This window comes from Bison bison, unplaced genomic scaffold, assembly GCF_000754665.1.
Source record: "Bison bison bison isolate TAMUID 2011002044 unplaced genomic scaffold, Bison_UMD1.0 scf7180017864143, whole genome shotgun sequence".
Taxonomy (NCBI): domain Eukaryota; kingdom Metazoa; phylum Chordata; class Mammalia; order Artiodactyla; family Bovidae; genus Bison; species Bison bison.
Window position 1 is genome coordinate 3,924,339 of NW_011494715.1, and position 18,120 is coordinate 3,942,458.

Consider the following 18,120-nt stretch of genomic DNA (forward strand, 5'->3'; position numbering starts at 1 on the left):
CAGCGGTCAAGCCCCCTCTGGCCTGCACACACTTTTGCAAATGCAATTCCTTCTCTGGTCTTGTCAGGCCTCCCATCCCCTCTCCTAGCTAAGTCCCTTATCCTCCTCATCTGGGCTTAGATGGCCTCTGTCACCGCACCCCCCCCCCCACTCTAGTTCTAAGGTGCATGCTCTTTGTTAATTAATTCCTACATCAATAAGTGTCAGGCTCCACACTTGACACTTGGTACTAGGTGGTACAGAGCAAGCCACCCATAAATGCTCATTGACCTGCTGAGCTCTCTACAGGATGGAAAGCTGGTCCTCATCTCCTTTCTGTGCTTCAGCCTGAGTCAATCCCTTTTGAGAGATAAGGGCAGCAGAGAGCCATTACCGTTGCCAGCATCAACGCCTCTGTATGATAGGCACTTCCTGGACCAGCCCAGTGTCCTGTGGTCCAAACAGCCCCTGGAGGGGAAGAGCCCTGAGGGAACTCTGCTGCTCTGAGCTCCAGCCCAGCGTCACAGCTCTTCATATAAAAGGCCTTCAGAGCAGGAGACATCAGGTTCATACCCCAAGCTCAGAGCCCATGATTAAATATTAAATATTAGAATTAAAGGTTTCATACTGTCTTATTTACTTCGACATTTGATGTTCCAGTCTTATTTGCTTAGTGTGAGATCATTAGCATTTTCCTATGTCATCAGGTTTTTTTTTGAGAATTTTATCTGGATGGCTAGCTGAGCTGATATGAGCCAGGGCAGTGGCAGAGGGGATGGAAAGAAATGCAAAGACTGGATCCATACGAGGGCTTCCCTGATGGCTCAGATGGTAGAGAATCTGCCTGCAATATAGGAGACACAGGTTCGATCTCTGGGTCAGGAAGATCCCGTGGAAGAGGGAATAGCTACTCACTCCAGTGTGTTCTTGCCTGGAGAACTCCATGGACAGAGGAGCATGGCAGGCTACAGTCCATGGGGTCACAAAGAGTCAGACCCAACTGATCGACTTCCACTTTTCATATTTAAGAGCTAGAGTCAAGAGGTTGGGGCAATGCCAGGGACTCTCCAGAAAGCCCCTGTTCAAGAACACGTGCAGGTTTACCACCGTCAGCCTGTTTGCGTGAAGAGGTGCTCCCGTTAGTGGGGTGTCTCCTTTGACAAAATCCTTAGCGGATGTCCTAGGAAGTAGGACAGGACTCAGATGGGGAATTGCACCCAGTGAGGGTCATGGGCACCAGAGGGCAGCACAAGGGTCTCCAGCATCTTGGGAGCGGAGTCCCACAGAAAAGAAGGCAGGTCACCTTGGGTCAAGCCACTCTGCAGCCCCACTCCTCAGTGTGTACATCTACCCTGGAAATAACGATGCTTGCCCTGCATCTCCAGGACTGTCCTGAGATAACTTTGAAGGAGCCTGCAGAGAAGAGTCAAGAGTCTAGGAAAAGAACCTGGCCGTGTCCAGGCTGCCCCTGAGAGTAAGGCTAACTTCCAGTAATCAGCCCTGGGGCAGGAGATCCCAGGGAGAGGAGGACTTCTGCCCCCGTCATTGGGACTGGAGTACCCCGTCTGCAGTCAGGACTGATCCTAAAGGCCTGGGTCGGGCAGCCCTGGTTGCAGTCCTGTATGCGTCCTAGGTGCCTGGAGCTCTAGGCTCTGGTGGAGCAAGGGCACCCATCTCCAGTGGTTCCAGTGGTTGGCATGGCATCTAGTATTCTGTGCCTCGAGGCAAGCTGTGGCTAGTGGGGGAAACACAAGCTCTAGGGCAGAGCCCCCCGCCCCCCACCCAGTCCCCGGACTGGTCTGGGAGATGCATCTGGAAGAACGTCTGCTTCTACTTAGCCTCTCCGAGCCTCAGTTTCCTCATCTGTAAGCTGACCCACCGAGGGGCTGTGATGGTGTGGCACGTGCTGGGCACTCAGTATACAGGCCTTGCTGCTGGTGGTTGGAATTCAAGCCGCTGGCGGGTGGAGTGTAGGCTCCCTGTTTGCCGACACCGCTGGAAGAGGGGTTCTCCTGCCCCCTCCACGGAGGCAAACTGCTGACAGTGGCGAAGCCACGTTGCCATGCTTGGAGGAAAACCGCCTTGGTTTCTTTTTTTTTTTTTTTTTAAAGTCTATTTGGGTTTGGTTTCGTCTAGGGTTTGGGCCATCGCGTGCGGTTTGCTTCTGCTGCTCGGGTTGAGGTTCTGGCCGGGAACTAGCAGCTAGAAGGGCTTTAGGACCCGGCGCGCCCCGGGCCCCGGAGCTCGGGGCAGAAAGGCTTGAATGAGAGGCTGGAGGGGGATCTCGGCTGAAAGGACTCGCGGCGGAATAGCTCCGCTGTCGCCAGGCAACCGCCCTGACGCAACGCAAAAAAAAAAAAAGTCCCTTAAAAAAAAGAATAGTGCTGAGAATTCACCGTAGCACGAGAGAAAGGGAGGCAGAAGCCGGCTCAGCCCCGAAGCCGGGGCCAGAGGCTGCGGAGGAGCCGGGAGCCCGCTTCGAAAGGAGAAGGCGGGGACCTGGTGACACCCCTGGAGGGGGCCTCGGAGCGCACGGGAAGGTGGGTTCGCGGCTGTGTGGGGATGATTCCAGGTCTGAGGGCCGGTCTAGAGGTGGTTTGTCTTTTGCCTTCGGCGCCGCCAGGGGAGGGGGCTCTTGGGGCACCGCAGGTCCCCAGAACTGGCAGTAGTGGGGAGCAGCGGGGACCGCGGGAGCACCCACCTCAGGGCACCCTGGAGTGGACATCCCGCACCCGCCCGCAGGAGATGAGGTCCTGCCTCACCCGCTCCTGGGGGCTTGCTGCCCTCAGCGGGAGTGGGACGGGTGGGTGGCCTGCATCTCTCATATCCCAGCTGGCCTCTTCCAGGGATAAGATCTGGGTGGAGATTTGAGGTTTGAGATATGAAAGGGAGGAGCCCCACTCAGTCTCTCTAGGTCTCCTGACCGCTGGTCACCTCCAAGCCCACCTGATCCCCTCTGTCTACTTCAGGCTCAGTGATGTGGGTGTTCCTGTCCCAAGGATGCAATCACTAACTCAGAAGTGACCCAAGGGCACTTGGGCCTGAGAGTGCTCTGAAGGGCTGAGGTCGGTGTTGTCAGCAGGAACTGCGCAGCCAGGAGGGCCTGGGGGAATGAGTAGCCCTGCGGCTGACTCCTGGTCCCTGAGAGAAGGCGGGCAGTTCTGTACAGCCTGTGGCCAGGAGGCAGATGTCTGTGTGCACCAAGTCACGTTGACTGTTCTGCTTTTTTTTTTTTTTTAATCCCATACTGCCTGTATCTCTTTCTCATTCCCTGTTTCTCCTGAGAAGATTTGGAAGGTGAGTTGATTCCAGGTTGGTAGACCACTGTCTCAAACCCACAGCCGTGCTCTCCAGATTGTTTCCACAAGCTCCCAGCAGTTCCCAGTGAATCCCAGGTGGAATGAGCTAGATCCCGCCAACAGGGCAATCCCTAGAGTGCCCGAGGGAGGCGTGGTTCTAAAGCAGCTTCCTTTCAGATCCCCAGAGATAGTGCCACCGCCCTCCAGGCGGGATGCTGAGCTGGGCAAAGTCCTGGGAGAGCAGAGATGGCCAGGGCGCCTCTGCCTAGCCGTGTCTGTGGGGTGGGAGCTTCTGCTGGCGGGTTTTTAAGGGGCTTGGCAAAGCAGCCAGGAGCTGTACTCAGAGTGCACAGTGATGACAGCTCTTCTTCCCTGAGTGCATTTGCCAGTCGGGCATGGCTTGAGAACCCTGCACACCCACTGGCCATTTTACCCTCATGATCGCCCTTCGAGGAGACATTATACCCCCATTTTACCAACGGGTCTCTAAGAGAGTCAGTAACTTGGTGCAGCGCGTGGAACTGGTGAAAGAGCAGAGAGATTCAGCCCCACATGCCTGACTCCTAAGACAGTGATCGCAAAGGAAGGCTTTGAAGATCTGAGCAGAGAGGGAAGAAACCAGATGAAAAGTAAGCTGCATGGCGGGGCTTGTCCTGTGACCTGGGAATGTCCCTGGCCGTCTCAAGGGCCCTGTGGAGCCAGGAGAGAAGCCAGGCTCTGCATTCCACCTGGCTGGCTTCAATCCCACTCCCTTGAAGCCAAGAGAGGAAAGGGTCCTCCCTCACCCCCTTTTCCTCTTTGCCCACTCGAAGACCCCCAACTTCTCGTGTACTTGCTGTCTTGTCGTCCCAATTACATGCATGGGATTCAACTAAATTAACAGCCCCATCTCCATATCTACCAGCTTGGCCTTTTTCCAAGAGGGACTGTGGCAGGGAAGTAAATTCAGGCAGTGCCTAAGTATCGCTGAGAGAGATCCACTGAGCCCCAGCCCAGCGAGGAAGAAACTGCTTGTCAGTCTCCTCACGCGTGCAGGTGGCACTCTCTAGGTAAATTTTGCTCATGGAAAACTCCCTTGGCCCCACAGGAGTGTCTGGAATTCCCAGAACCTTCTGGGAGCTGAGCCTTCCCCAGCAGTCGCTCTTTGTTTGCCTGGGACATACAGCTGTTTGCAAAGGTGGAAGGTGAATGACAACTGGAACAGTTTGACCTCAGTTTCCTGACTAGGCGGGAAGGGAGTTCTCACTCATGAAATGGAAATCTTCTAGGATTAATCAAGATGACTCTTAGCATGCACATGGACTCTGGGATTTGGACCTGGGCGAGGAGAAAGAAAGGGAAGGCAAATTCTGAAGCAGAGCTCAAGGAGGTGCATGTGGACTAAACAGAGGGCAGTGGGCAAGTGGACCCGGAAGGATCTGGAGGTGGACAAGTGGTTAGAAGGAACTTTGTCATCAGCCTGTAGCGTTTGAGCTGCCCCCGGGGGTCAAGTTGCCAATGTGAGTTAGGAAGACTGCAAATGTCAGCTTCTGCATGATTAGGACAGCTGCCCTGGTGCAGGAAAGCCCATCGCTGCCCCCTCCCCTGCGCCCGTCTCCCCTAACCCTCCATACTTCTCTCTGGAGAGGCAGGAGAAAAGAGGAAAACAGAGAAATTGTCAAGAGAAGTTAGCAGTGTGCACTGCCTCGTATCAATCTTTTGTCCTCTTGACGCCACCCAACAGCCACCCCCCACCCCCAACCCATAACAACACTAGCCCATGAAAAGCTCCTTAAGGAAGGAAATGCAGAAGATAGGAGCTATTCTCCCTGTGGGCACACCATCCAAGAGGGTAGGGGACAGTGAACTCCCCACCATCATGGGCCACCTCGCTCCAGGCCCCTGGGCAGCAGCCTTCACACAGCCCTGGGGAGGGGTGGGGTTCATCTCCTCCCAGGCACAGACTGAGCCCCACTTCTTCAAAGCCATCTCTCCAGGACGGTCAGAGATTCCCTCAGGTATCCTGATTCAGATGTGGGAGCTGCTTATGTATTCCCAGAGGCTTTGTCGTCAGGCTTGTCCCTGGGGACCTGGAAGGCCCAACTCAGAGCTGGTTTTCCAGGGACATAATGGGCAGCCACAGCTCAGGGTCACTGAAGGCTGAGCAGCCTTTCCTCATTCCAGGAAGCCAGCCGGGCCTGAGTGTGAGCTGGCCAATTCAGCCCCGTGAGGCCAGCCGGGGTGGTACATGGTGAGGAGTACACAGGAAGGTTCTAGATCAGGATCCTTGACCGGGCAGGCCACTTCAGGCCCTCGTCATCCTTGTCCATCATCAAGTTAAAGCCGCACTGTCTCCCCCAGCCCGTGAGCATTTACACGTGTCTCGACCTGGGGACATGGCTTTACTGACCTACGGGCTTGGTCCAGACTCTCAGGCTCTGCTGTGTTGTTGTTTGTTTACTTGTTTGATGGCAGCCACTGAAAACTATGAGGTGAAATAAGCCTCAGACTGAACTCTGCCGCCCATCTAGACATTTTTTGAACACTTGTTTATTTGCAAATGGGTCCAGCAGAGATCAGATGGCCTGTTCTGTGAGCTTGGTTCAACTCACAGTCGTCTATCTCTCGAGAAGAGATCATACCTCCCTCGAGGTCTTGCCAGATTCTTTCTCCCTGCCCTTTCATGAGTCAAAATTCATTTGGCCAGCATATCTTGAATACCTCTGTTTTCACCAACGAGAATGCATTTCTAATGTTTACCGTGTTAACTGTCAAATGTCTGGTGTTGAGCAGTAAGAAAGATACTCAAGCATTTGCTAGAGCCCCTTCTGGAGTAGGGAACCCTACACTAGGCTCCCGGCTGGGGTTGGGATGTCCCTTGTTGAATGCAGCTGGTTTCCGCTGGCCTCACAATACCACATGGAACATCTCATGTCTGTGAAGGATTTTAGGGTCAATCATTGACATCTCACCAAGGAAGCATAAGACGCTAGCTCTGTTTTCGAGGAGTGCAGAGTCTGATCAGAGTTGCTGAAGAGAACAGACCATTTGTGCAGCCCAGAGTTCTGGGCTGACAGTAGAGTGATATTCTGTAAATTCTGGGGTACACAGAAAAGTGTGAGCTAACTTCAGTGGTTTGGCAGCCAAGGAGAGTCCAGCCAAGCACTGTCATGGGCAGGAGGGGACTGTCCTACTAGAGGCATAATTAAGAATTCACATACACTCATCGGATCCTTGCAAGCCTTTGCAGTTGATTCCATTATGATCCCAAGGTCAGAGAATTAGTGTCAGGGCTTAGCCATCAACCCACATCCACCAACACCCAGCCCTGCCTCATCCCTAACCTGTTCCATCTCTTTCTCCATTTCTTTCTCCAACTCCTGATTCCTACCCTTTGTGAAGTGTGAATTCAGGCAGCTCAGCATCTGGCTGTGTTCAGCTCACGCTGACACCAAAGGGGAACAGGGTCACACATCCTACTTTCTGTTCTGCCCGGGGCCCCAGAGAGTGCAGGGCTGTGCTTTGGGGGAGCTGCAGACAGAGCTCCCACACATCCTTAGTACAGGCCTTGCCCAAACACAGGGAAACTCTGAGGGCCCTGCACCCCACTGAGAAGTCAGCACACAGAGACAGACTATGCAGAAGCTAGTGAAACTTCTTAGGACATCCTTGCCAAACCATTAGGCTTTGGAACTTTCGATGCGGAGTGAAACAGAAAACCAGTCATCCCAATAGTTTCCCCTTTGAGCCTGATCTGGTTGCTTCCGCTTATTTGAAGCTGAAGTCTGTTATCCTGTGGACTCAGATAGTCCTAAATCTGACTTGTCTAGGAGCTGAGACAAATGCCAATTAGGGGACCCTTGGGTGGGGTGGATACACCCCACGGGAGAGGATGCACAGCTCCTGCATCCTCAGCTGTGAAACGTTCTCTGTTCTTAGAGTCAGAGTGTCTGCTCAAACAGCCTTCTACTTTGATCTCTGCAAATTGCTTTAAAGGCCACTCTGGGTCTGCTTTCTGCCCCCTAATCCCCACTGCCACAGCCTTTGGCCAGAAGAACCCCGTGGTCACATGCAGCGGTTGGCGGGGCAACGAAGGGTTGCCTCACCCCTCCTGTGCATCTCTGTCTCGTCAGGGTTCTCACGGAGGAGAACCTCCGCCTCAGACTCTGTGTTTCCCATGGCTAATCCCCCCGCTCCCCCCGCCCCCGAGGGACCCTCAGATTCTCAGGCACCTTTCTCCCGCCTTTCGGAGCCAAGTAGCCCTTTCCCAGGGCCTTGCAGCCTTGGAAGGGACACGGTGGCGGGGATGCTGTGTGGCCCAGCAGCCCCTCCTCTCCTTTCAGCCCGGCAGTAAATTACATCTGTGGCTCCCGGGAGCCAGGACCTCTCCCCCACCCGCGGGGACACACAAGTCTTTTTTGGAGGTTTTCTCGGCCACCTCTTTCACTGGGGAAAACGATAGGAAAGATGTCTCCATTCCCAGCCTCAGCGGGAGGTCTGTGCGACCTCTCTTTGCAGCGGGGAGCAGGCCATCAATTATTCAGTGTGGACCGAGCTCTTTGAAAGCACAGAAGTCCTGACAAGGATTTTTATAGATCCTTGCCTGCTCACAGTGTCCCAGAGAGACAGAGCAAGCTTTCTCCATATTTTAGACATTGGAAGCTCCACTTGGAGTCAGAAGATGTGGGTCCAAGCCCAGCCAGCTCCCCGAACGGAGCTGTGTGACCCCAGGCAAGTCTTGCAACATCTCTGGTTTGTGGCTTCTCTATTATACTTTCAGGAAGGTCTTTCCACCCCAGGTCATGGAGTGAGTATGGGGAAACATTTGTAAACTGCAGTGTGATTTCCCAGTGTTTGTGATGGCTCCTGTGATTTCAGGTGTGAACAAGGGAGCTCTGAGTGATAACCTGAGGTGCAGCCAGTTAGCACAGGACTTGCAAACCAAGCTTCACTGGGAGAAACGCCTGAGACAGCGCGGGTGAGTGGGTTCCTCTGTCCCCGCCCCCTGTGAGTGTGACTTCGTGACAAGGTGACAACCCCATGGGGTGCTGTGGTCTAGACTCTGCACTTATTGGCAGGGAATAGGGTCAAGGCCATTGCCCCCAAACCATGCATTTCAGAGGGGAGAAGCGAAACCCTAAGGGGAAGTGAGTCACCACAGTCACTCGAGTTGGTGGGGGTGGGGATGGGGCTCTTGGAGCTGACTCCCAGGTCAGGGATGCCTCTTTCCCACCCAGGCTGGGCCTGACCAAAATGGGGGACCCATTCCTGTCCCCCAGCAGCAGTCCTGGGACCCCTGGAGCAGGCAGTGAGGGAGTGAGGAATGTAGCACCCCCAGCCTCCTTCCACCCGTCCACTGGGCTAGAGGACTGTAGAGTAGAATGAGTTGGTGTCTGAACTAGGCTCAGAGACTTGTTGGGAGAAGGTAATGGCAACCCTCTCCAGTGTTCTTGCCTGGAAAATCCCATGGATGGAGGAGCCTGGTGGGCTGCAGTCCATGGAGTGGCTAAGAGTTGGACACAACTGAACAACTTCACTTTCACTTTTCCTTTCATGCATTGGAGAAGGAAATGGCAACCCACTCCAGTGTTCTTGCCTGGAGAATCCCAGGGACGGGGGAGCCTGGTGGGCTGTCTATGGGGTCGCACAGAGTTGGACACGACTGAAGCGACTTAACAGCAGCAGAATATTATTTACTTGAATCAAGTCTCTAATTTGTCTGCTAGAATATTATTTATTGATACTTAAGCCAAGTCTCCAGTACTCCTGCCTGGAAAATCCCATGAATGGGGGCACCTGGTGGGCTGCAGTCCATGGGGTCGCTAAGAGTCAGACATGACTGAGCGACTTCACTTTCACTTTTCACTTTCCTGCATTGGAGAAGGAAATGGCAACCCACTCCAGTGTTCTTGCCTGAAGAATCCCAGGGACGTGGGAGCCTGGTGGGCTGCCGTCTATAGGGTCGCACAGAGTTGGACATGACTGAAGCAACCTAGCAGCAGCAGCAGCAGCAGCAGCAGCAGAGACTTGTCAAATTCAAACATGAGGCTACATGGAAAGTCTTAAACATCAAGTTGAGACCAGCTTCCTAAACCACCCCTGCCCTCCCCACTCAGACTCACTAGAAACATTCTGACCTTGAACTTGCAGGGGGTCTTCTACTGGGCAGGAAACCATCTGGAGGTGTGAATTTGTTCACTGGTTCACAGCACCACCATCCTCAGCATTGAATGAACATCCACTATCTGCAGAACTCGGAACACAAAAGGGAAAGGAAGGTCCTTCCCATCAAGGAGCTAGACGGTGGTCAGGGAGCCTGGACACTCTTACCATTCTTGGGTACAGCGCAAGTAACAGTGCTGGGAATGTTCAGAGGACGGCTTGGAAGGTGGGGTTTCCTAGAGGACTCTGGAGAGGAGACTCGCCCTCAGATGAGCCTCAAAGCAGGGCTCTGGACCCAGCGAGAAGGGCGTTCCTCAAGGGCCAGTGATGGGCAAAAGGATAAAACGACTGTCCAGAGAGTCTTCCTTCTTCCATTCATCCTATCACTCCTTCACTTGTTCATTGAGTTTACTGAGCACCTACTATGTGCTAGGCACTGTTCTGAGAGCTAGGATTACAGGAGTGAACAAGACGACGTCCCTACACTCAGGGGCTCACATTCCCATGGGTGACACGTGATCTGTGTGTAATATCCTAGTTATGTGAGTGGGAAGAGCTACAAAGGAAAAGGAAGCAGGGACGTCCCAGTGGGCTGGTCAGAGCTGGTGTCCGTGGAGGTGGCATCTGAGTGGTGGTGTGAGATCAGGGAGAAGTCAGCTGACAGAGCAAGGCATGAGGGCGGGGGCACAGTCTCAGAGTCTTAGAGGAAATGGCTGGAGTCCCACAGTGGTTTGGGCAGGAGGAGTGATCTAGGCAGCCAAGGGGTGGCTTTCTGGAAGTGGAGAGTGGAGGGTTCTCCTGGTGGCAGCTTGTGGCCCCTGAGGAGCACATCATGGGTGGATGGGAGGAACCCAGATACCACCCCACTGTCGTCACCAGCCTCCCCCACTGTGCATGTCCAGAGCATAACCGCAATAAAGCCCACCCCACCATACACACACGCGCGTGCACACACAAACACATAGACACACACACACACAATATCCCAATTCATTCTGCCCCCACCATGCACCCACAGTTGGTACCCAGGGTCCTGTCTCTGCACCATGTCTTCCCCATCTCAGGTGCTCCCAACACCAGCTTTGACCAAGACCAGGAATAAAGATGAGCTGGGAAAGATGATCTGTGCAGGGCCAAACCAGCAGTGTCCCCTCCTGCTTCAGTCACCATGGCAACCTTGGAGGAGGTGAGAAAACGCGATCTCTGGCAGCTCCTGGAAGTGCCCTGGAGACTGTGGGTCGCTCCATGGGGCATAGGGCTGTGTCCCCCAGCCTCTCATCCCCGGTTGTTAGGGCTCCCACGAGTCTACAGAGCACAGATGGGTTTTTCCAGCCTCCATCGGCCACAGGAGGTCAGTCCTGAGGCCCAGCCCTGGGCTCTCCGTTTAAGATAATCATCAGGGTTTTATGATGAAACCCCGTACTGAAAAGCCAGCCTCATCACAACTCCACCTCCGTGTCCCACACCTACTGACCTGTCACTCACCTGGAACAAAGAGGGATTCGCTGCTTTAGAAGAGGAAAGAAAAAGATTCAGGTGTGAGTTGCAGCCTCAGCCACCTTGGAACTTCATAATGTGAAGTGCAGACCACAGAGCGCTTTTCCCCGACTCTGTGCTTTCAGCCCTGCGGGTGGCTGTGGACAGACACTGCAGCCACTTCATTTTCAAAAGAGGGGCCGAGACCCAAGTCTCCCAGCTCCCACTGGAGAGGGATCCCCCCCCTCCCAGAGGAAAGACCTGGAGCAGGAATCAGGGGTCCCTTTGTCTTCAGCCCCGGCAGCCTCTGACCTGCTCTCAGGGCACACCTGCGGGTGGAAGGTGGGGCTCTGTGGCCCTGCTGGGAGGTGGCCGGCGGGTCTGGCCCAGCTAAGGCCAGAATGGGTGCTGCCGCTCCCCTCCTGCTTAGGTGGCCCCTCAGCCCTGGGCCTGAGTCCGATAGGTATTTTAGGCCTCAGGACACATAAAACACCCCCACAGGGAGGCTCTCTTTTAGGGATTGGTGGGTCCAGCCTGACTCAGGAGTAGAAGGTGGATGAGCAGAGGCAGTGGAAGGCACAGCAGTGGACCCAGAGCCGGAGGTCCGGCCCCTGGAGTGGGCCCCACAGCTGGGTCTGTCTTCTGCAGAAACATTTCCACAGTGAAGAACTGGCTACACTGTGGCTGAGGCCCTCACAGGATCTGACTTTCCTCAGCAAGGCAGATCTGGCCGGGATGGGATGCCTTATGGGGCTGTTCATCTCCACTCCGGTTCCTGCGTGTTGCCCAGTGCTCTGCTGCTGGAGGCCAGGGCCAGCCTCATACACGTGTGCAGAAGAGCCTGTGCTGTGGGTATCACCCCAGTGAAAACCAGAGCATGTCAGTTGAGGCACAGGGACCCATGGGTGGCACTTCTACTAGAAGGAGCAGCAGAAGTGTAAATTTACCCGTATGGAAAATTCTTATTGCATCCTCATCAAGCATTACCCATAGTAGCTTGTAAATTAGGAAACAATCAACTATGGATGCAGGTGGAGTCTTTTTTCCCCCCCAAATATTTATTTATTTGGCTACACTGCCTCTTATTTGCAGCATGTGGGATCTAGTTCCTTGACCAGGGTTTGAACCTGGGCCCCCTGTGTTGGGAGGGCAAAGTCCTAGCCAATGGACCACCAGGAAAGTCCCTCCGGATGGACTCAGTAAAAGCTTCTTTGAGTGGACAGCAGTCATCCAGCCTCAACTGGAGGTGGCACCACCCCATCTAAAGGAAACGTAGAAATGTGGGGGAGAGTCTTTTGGTCTTCATCTTATTTTATGACACTGCTTAGATATCAGTTATATGCTTTGGCTCCCCAAATGAACTGTTTGCCCCCTTCATTTCCAAGAGTCAGCCCTCATGAGGCTCAGAGTCCAGTGGAGGAGACCGTGGAGAAAATTCCTGGTAGAAGTGCTGTGGTCTAAGAGAGCCACTGAGCCCACTGTTTTGAGCCAACCTGGATCCAGACTACAGGGGTTGAGTTCCCACCTTTCCAGGTGGCTGTGTGACCTGGGGCTGGCTACTCTACCTCTCAGGGCTTTGATCTCCTCATCTCGGTCATGGAGATGGTGATAATGCATGCCTCGTGAGGGTATTGTGAGGACTGAACATGTTTGTGCATGTGAAGCTCTTAGAACAATGCCTGGCTTGAGCTGCTCTGAGGAGATGTGACCTAATGTTGCTGTGATGACATAATTGTTTCCCCGATGTGGTCTCGTGGTATTGCGGGGGCACGTGCAGGGTGGGCAAGTCGAGGAAAACTTGAAGGGGGAAAATTCCTGAGAACTGAGATGTGGAAGGGAGCAAAGGGTGTTCTGGGCTGAGGGAAACAGATTGTGCAAAGTCACAACGGCCATGAGAGGGCCCGGGATTCAGTGTTGGAAAGGTTTATGAATCACGGAGAAGAAATGAGTCCTTTCTAGTGGAGAACCCCAGACTAGAAGGAGCAGACTGGAGCCTGGGGATCCAGACTGCTGGAGAGAGTGACTGAGACTTCCTTGGGAAAACACAGGGCAATAGGGCGGGAGGGGGATACTTCTTTGGTGGTCCAGTGTTTAGGACTCCACATTCCCAATGGAGGGGGCCTGGGTTCAATCCCTGGTCAGGGAACTAGATTCCACACGCTGCAACTAAGACCCAGAACAGCCAAATAAATAAAAATAAGTATTAAAAAAAAAGAGAGACAACAAGTGTCCCATGAGAGAGAGAGAGAGATGAGTGAGAATGGGTCTTCAGCATCCTTCCTGCTCTCAGAGCCCATCTAGGAAGCAGGTGTGGAAGTTGTGCAGGAGGATAGATCAGGTCATCTTGGGATGAGATGTTGGCCGCATGACTGGGCTGCACCCACCTGACTCCCCAGCAGCCAGGGCATTAGCTCATGGCTGGCACGGCATCCTTTGTAGCAGCCACCAGGGGCCCAGAGCGGGCCAGGAGCGTGTTTGAACAGCAGTCCTTGTGTGTGGTGTGGGTCCCAGGTGCTGACACGTCACTACTACAGGAGCTGATCGCCCCCAGGGCTTGTCTTCTGCTTCAGGAACTTCATGTTCTCCCGCAGCTCAGTGGCTGCCTGGCGGGGCGTGCCCAGGCCTGGAGGGATTACTGTCCAGCCTTGTTTTTCTGGATGTCCCGGGTCCTAAATCTGGCAGCATTCTCTGGCTTCTCTGCTGGGACTCTCTGTCTTTGCCAAGTCTCCAACGAATGTCACTTTGTCTCGGGCTTACTGTAGACCAGGCACTGTTAAGGGCTTGATATTTGTCACCTTGCCTGGTTTTCAGAATGACCTACAAAGTTGATAGTATTACCCTTGGAGCCAGCTTCACGAGCAAGGGACCTGGGCAGCCCCACAGAGCCCTGTCCTTGGGTTCATGCTCTGCTGTCCTGTCTTGAAAATCTTAGTACTTTTTGTTTTTTGGCTACCCCTCAGGTCTTAGTTTTAGTGTGTGGGATCTTTCATTGCGGTGTATGGACTCTCTAGTTGTGGCTCACGGGCTCTGGTTTAGTTGCTCTGCGGCATGTGGGATCTTAGTTCCCCTACCAGGGATTGAACCCGTATTCTCTGCATTGCATCTTAACCACTGGGCCATCAGGGAAGTCCCAAAATCGTAGTATGTTGTAACAAGGTGCCCTTTTACATTTTGCACCAAGCCCAGCAAATTGCATAGGGAGTCCTGATTCTCCCCATTTGTCAGGAGAAGACACAGAAGCACGGAGTGGTCTGAAGCCACATGCCGAAGATCACAGAATTGGGCCCCTGGGGGACTGACGTCAAGGCCTATGCCCCCTGGAGGAGGCTGACCCAAGTCCCTCAGCTTTCCTGAGCTCCATCTTCCCATTCTTGAAATAGGGTGATACCACCTGCTCTTCACTTCCGCTGTGGCTCAGCTGGTAAAGAAACTGCCTGCAGTGCGGGAGACCTGGATTCGATCCCTGAGTTGGGAAGGTCCTCTGGAGAAGGGGACGGCAACCCACTCCAGTATTTGGCCTGGAAAATTCCATGGACTGTATAGACCCTGGGGTCACAGAGTCGGACACAACTGAGCGAATTTTACTTTCACTTTTTTCACCTGCTCCTCAGGGCAGCCATGAGGTTTGAGGGAAAAGACAGACACACCAGGGGAGCCTTATACGCTCACGCTCAGCTGATCAGGGATCAGCACGGGCTGACTCCCACAGACGCTCCTGCCGACACCGCCAAGTCGTCCTGACACCGTCTTGGAACTGATGCAGAAACCGCTGATTAAAATAAGCTCCCCGCGCCCAGGAGGCAGCTACATGACAGTGGTCGGAGCTGTTTCCCTCCAGAAGGAGCACGCCTCCTAACAGGTCCTCCCTCTGCAGGGAGGGTGCAGCCGGCAGAAAGGGAGGCAGACAGACGTCCCAGTAGCTTCTTCTGCTCACAGATCTCAGGGTTCATCTCCTTAAAAGGCTTCGCTGGAAATCGCCAGGGCTCGTCTGTCAGTGGAGGATGCCCTGGAGGGTAAAACCACCCTGGGCACACTCCAGCCAGACTCTGGCACCTCAGCAAAGAGGCGGATGGTTCCTGGGAGGGCCCCCAGACAGAGGCTAATGGGTCTTTAGATTTGGAGAGATTCTTGAGAAGCCTGGATGACAGTGAGGCTGCATAGAAGGCCCCCATGAGAATACCCCACATTTGCAGGGTCTGCTACGCTTACAGAAAGTCCTCACAAGCCTTAGTTCTGCCAGTGTCCCAAGCCTAGGGGGCTGGTATTGTCACTCTCCATTTTACAGATGAGGAAACTGACGCTCAGCAAGCCTGGGAGCACTTACAGCTGAGCGATCTGATTCCGTCTCATGCTTCTGTCTCAAGATCACTCAGATCTGTCTCTCAGATCACTTGAGAAGCTTTAAAATATGTTGATGCCTGAGTCTGGCTATAGACTAACTGAGTCAGGACCCTTGGGACAGGCCTGGGACTCATGTTGTGGAGGTTCCTCAGGGGATTCTCATCTGTGTGACTGGAGCTGAGAGCTAGGTTCCTCTGCCATCAGCAGGGGAAATATTTCTTTTTATTCCTGGAGCCAGGTGCAGTACATCGCTCTGGTCAGATGCGATCTCAGGAAGGGGTTGCAGGAACCATCCAGAGAGACAGCAGGCTCAGCTCTTGAATAACTCCAAGCCCAGGTGGGAGATGGGCCCACAGCCTCCCTAGTGGCCCAGCCCTCACACCATCACCCCATGCCTGGTTCCCATCACCCTAGACACACAATCACAACTCTTCGTTTCAGTTTTTCTCCTTAGGCACATCCAGGTCAATACAAATCTCTTCATTCCCCACCTTTTCCATACCAAGTGTCCTCTCCGGGCTGCAGATGTCTTGTTTTTTTTTCCCCCACATAAGCTTTATCTTGGACCTTGTTCCATACCAGTTCAGTCTTTTGCCCAACCTCACGCCCTCACACAAATTTTCAAAACTCACCCTGAAAACCAAGGACTCCTCTTCTCTGCCCAAGTGAAAGCTCTCCCACTCTGATGGCCCACCTCCACCTGCCCACACCCTGTGGGACACGGAGGCTGGGAGCCCAGGGCCAGATTCTGGCTCAGTTACTTCCCTGCCTCCCTGTGATGGGACAAGGGCCTGGCTCTCACCTTCTCCGTGGGGGTGGGAAGGCCAAGTCAGATCAGAGAACTGCAGCCCCAGCCCGGGAGGTGCTGCTGTGTGGGCATATTAGGTGAATGTGAGAACCATCTTTGTAGACGGTGAGTCATGGCCTCACTCCATTTAACCATCCACCCGAGTGCAGCCTGCTCTTCCTCTGCAGGTTTCTTTGCTTCCTGCTCTGATGAGGTGAGGTAAGGTGTTGTCCTTGGAGAAAGAAGCTGAGGGTGTGCAGTAGGACTCGCCCTGAGGAACCAGAGCCTAGGAAGGGGCTGTAGTGGGCAGGGTGGGGCGGAGTCAGGGGTCTCTGGACCCAAGGCTCACCAGAGGCTGCCTGGGGACCACCCTTTCCCTCCCGCTGGCAGCCTTAGCTCAAAGAGACCTGAGCCTGCGTCCTTACTAATCACTGGGAGCTCTTGGGTGAGCCATGTAACCTCTGGAGACTCTGACTCCTCATGCATAACACGGAGACAAAAATAAGTAATTATAGACTTACAGGGAGGATTAAATGAGATAATAGGGGTGGAACCATTTCCTAAATGGTAAGACACTGGTACAAAGTCCATTCTTTCCTGCATCGACTTCAGGCACTAAGCCTCTCTGAGCCTCGGCGTCCCCTCCTGAGGCTGTGTCCAAGGGAGGGGTCAGCACTGACGTCATTCCAATCCTTCCTGCAGGTCCCACACCAGCCAGCAGCTTCCTGCCGCCTGCCCTTCCTGCGAAGTGGACGGGGTCCATCCTGCATCCCCACTGGCGTCTGATCTGCCTGCCCCTCCAGCACTGATAGATCTTCTTGGCAAAGCTGCCCCCAAAGATTCCTGCTAATGCTTGTCTGTTCCTGCCTCTTGCAAAGCATGGCGCCCACAGCACTCCAGGAAGCCTCTTAAGCCCTGAACGTCGGCAGCGGCTCCAGTGGACACTGTGCAGGTCCCCTCCGCCCCCTCTGGACTCCTGGAGCTGTGCCTTTCCTAGCGATGCCCTTGGGAGCCTCGGCCCCCACTGGATGAGACCCTTCCAGAGCAGGACTCGACCTTGCTGCCCACCAAGAATCCCACGGCACCTTCCACCACCTCTCATGTCTGGCTGTCCAGGCAGGTTCTAGAATGTCTGTGCCCCAGATCCAAGTAGAAGAAGTGGCCGGTGGGGAAGAAGGGCCGGCAGGAACAACCCCACCTCCAGATGACCACCTCCGGAGCCTGAAGGCCCTCACGGAGAAACTGAGGCTGGAGACCCGCAGGCCTTCCTACCTGGAGTGGCAGGCCAGGCTGGAGGAGCAGACGTGGCCCTTCCCAAGGCCGGCGGCTGAGCCTCGGGGCTCTGCAGAGGAGGAACCCTCGCTCCTGCGAACGAGGGCACTCAGGCCACATCCCCCACCTAACGGGAGGGCTAACCAGGACGACGGGACCCCGCCCACTGGCAAGCTGGAGGGCTTTGAGAGCATCGACGAAGCTATAGCCTGGCTCAGGAAGGAACTGGTAAGTAAGTGGCTGTCCCTTCAGGAAGCCCCAGAAAAGAAGCCTTTCTCTGTCTATTCCCCTGCTAATTTCACATCTTCCTATTCAGACAAGGGTGGGCCTCATTATTATGTAGGTCCATGTGGTCTGTGTGTCCATCAGCCCCCAACCACAGGTACTTATGGAGAGCCTGAGCCCATGTTCTGAAGGTGTCCCCAGCCTTCCTGATGCCACCCTGAAGCCACAGCATTCCACGCTGAGTAGTCCAAGAGCTGAGCGGTTCAGGGAGTGAGTGAGGTGCTTGTTGTCAATTGCTGATCCTCCTAGAGCCAGGTGAAGTCGGGTCTGGCAGAAGAGTCTCTTTGCGCTCCTTCCTGGACTGTGACTGTGTCTCTTCCTGTCTGAAGCCCTGTCATCCTGCCATCCGCCCTTGTGATCCTTTATTCGGCAGCCACTCTCCCCACGGCGCTGTGCTGGGCAGTGGGGCTGTGTAGCTTGGGCTCAGCCCAGCAGTGCTCTATGCACATTGAGGGGTGAATAGGGAGATGCCTGGGGTACATGGCTGATCAGGCCTGGTGGGGGGTGAAGGCTTTGGTCTGAGCCTCGGAGACTGGAAAT

The 18,120-nt window shown here is 54.3% G+C and overlaps 1 protein-coding gene across 3 annotated transcripts in view; it reads left to right on the forward strand.

Annotated features, from left to right (window-relative positions):
• Positions 1–2,136: 2,136 nt before the first annotated feature.
• The window catches only part of FAM167A (family with sequence similarity 167, member A), a 32,031-nt gene continuing 16,047 nt past the window's right edge, over positions 2,137–18,120 (forward strand). Inside the window, exons 1-3 of one of the 3 annotated variants that reach the window (XM_010840272.1) lie at positions 2,137–2,519; positions 8,136–8,235; positions 16,726–17,523. In XM_010840272.1, coding sequence (XP_010838574.1) covers positions 17,152–17,523 — 372 coding nt within the window. In that variant the 5' untranslated portion in view covers positions 2,137–2,519; positions 8,136–8,235; positions 16,726–17,151. Of the gene's footprint in view, positions 2,520–8,135; positions 8,236–9,855; positions 10,606–16,725; positions 17,524–18,120 lie in introns of those variants that run through there. The other 2 variants (XM_010840273.1, XM_010840274.1) reach the window with 2 other exon arrangements.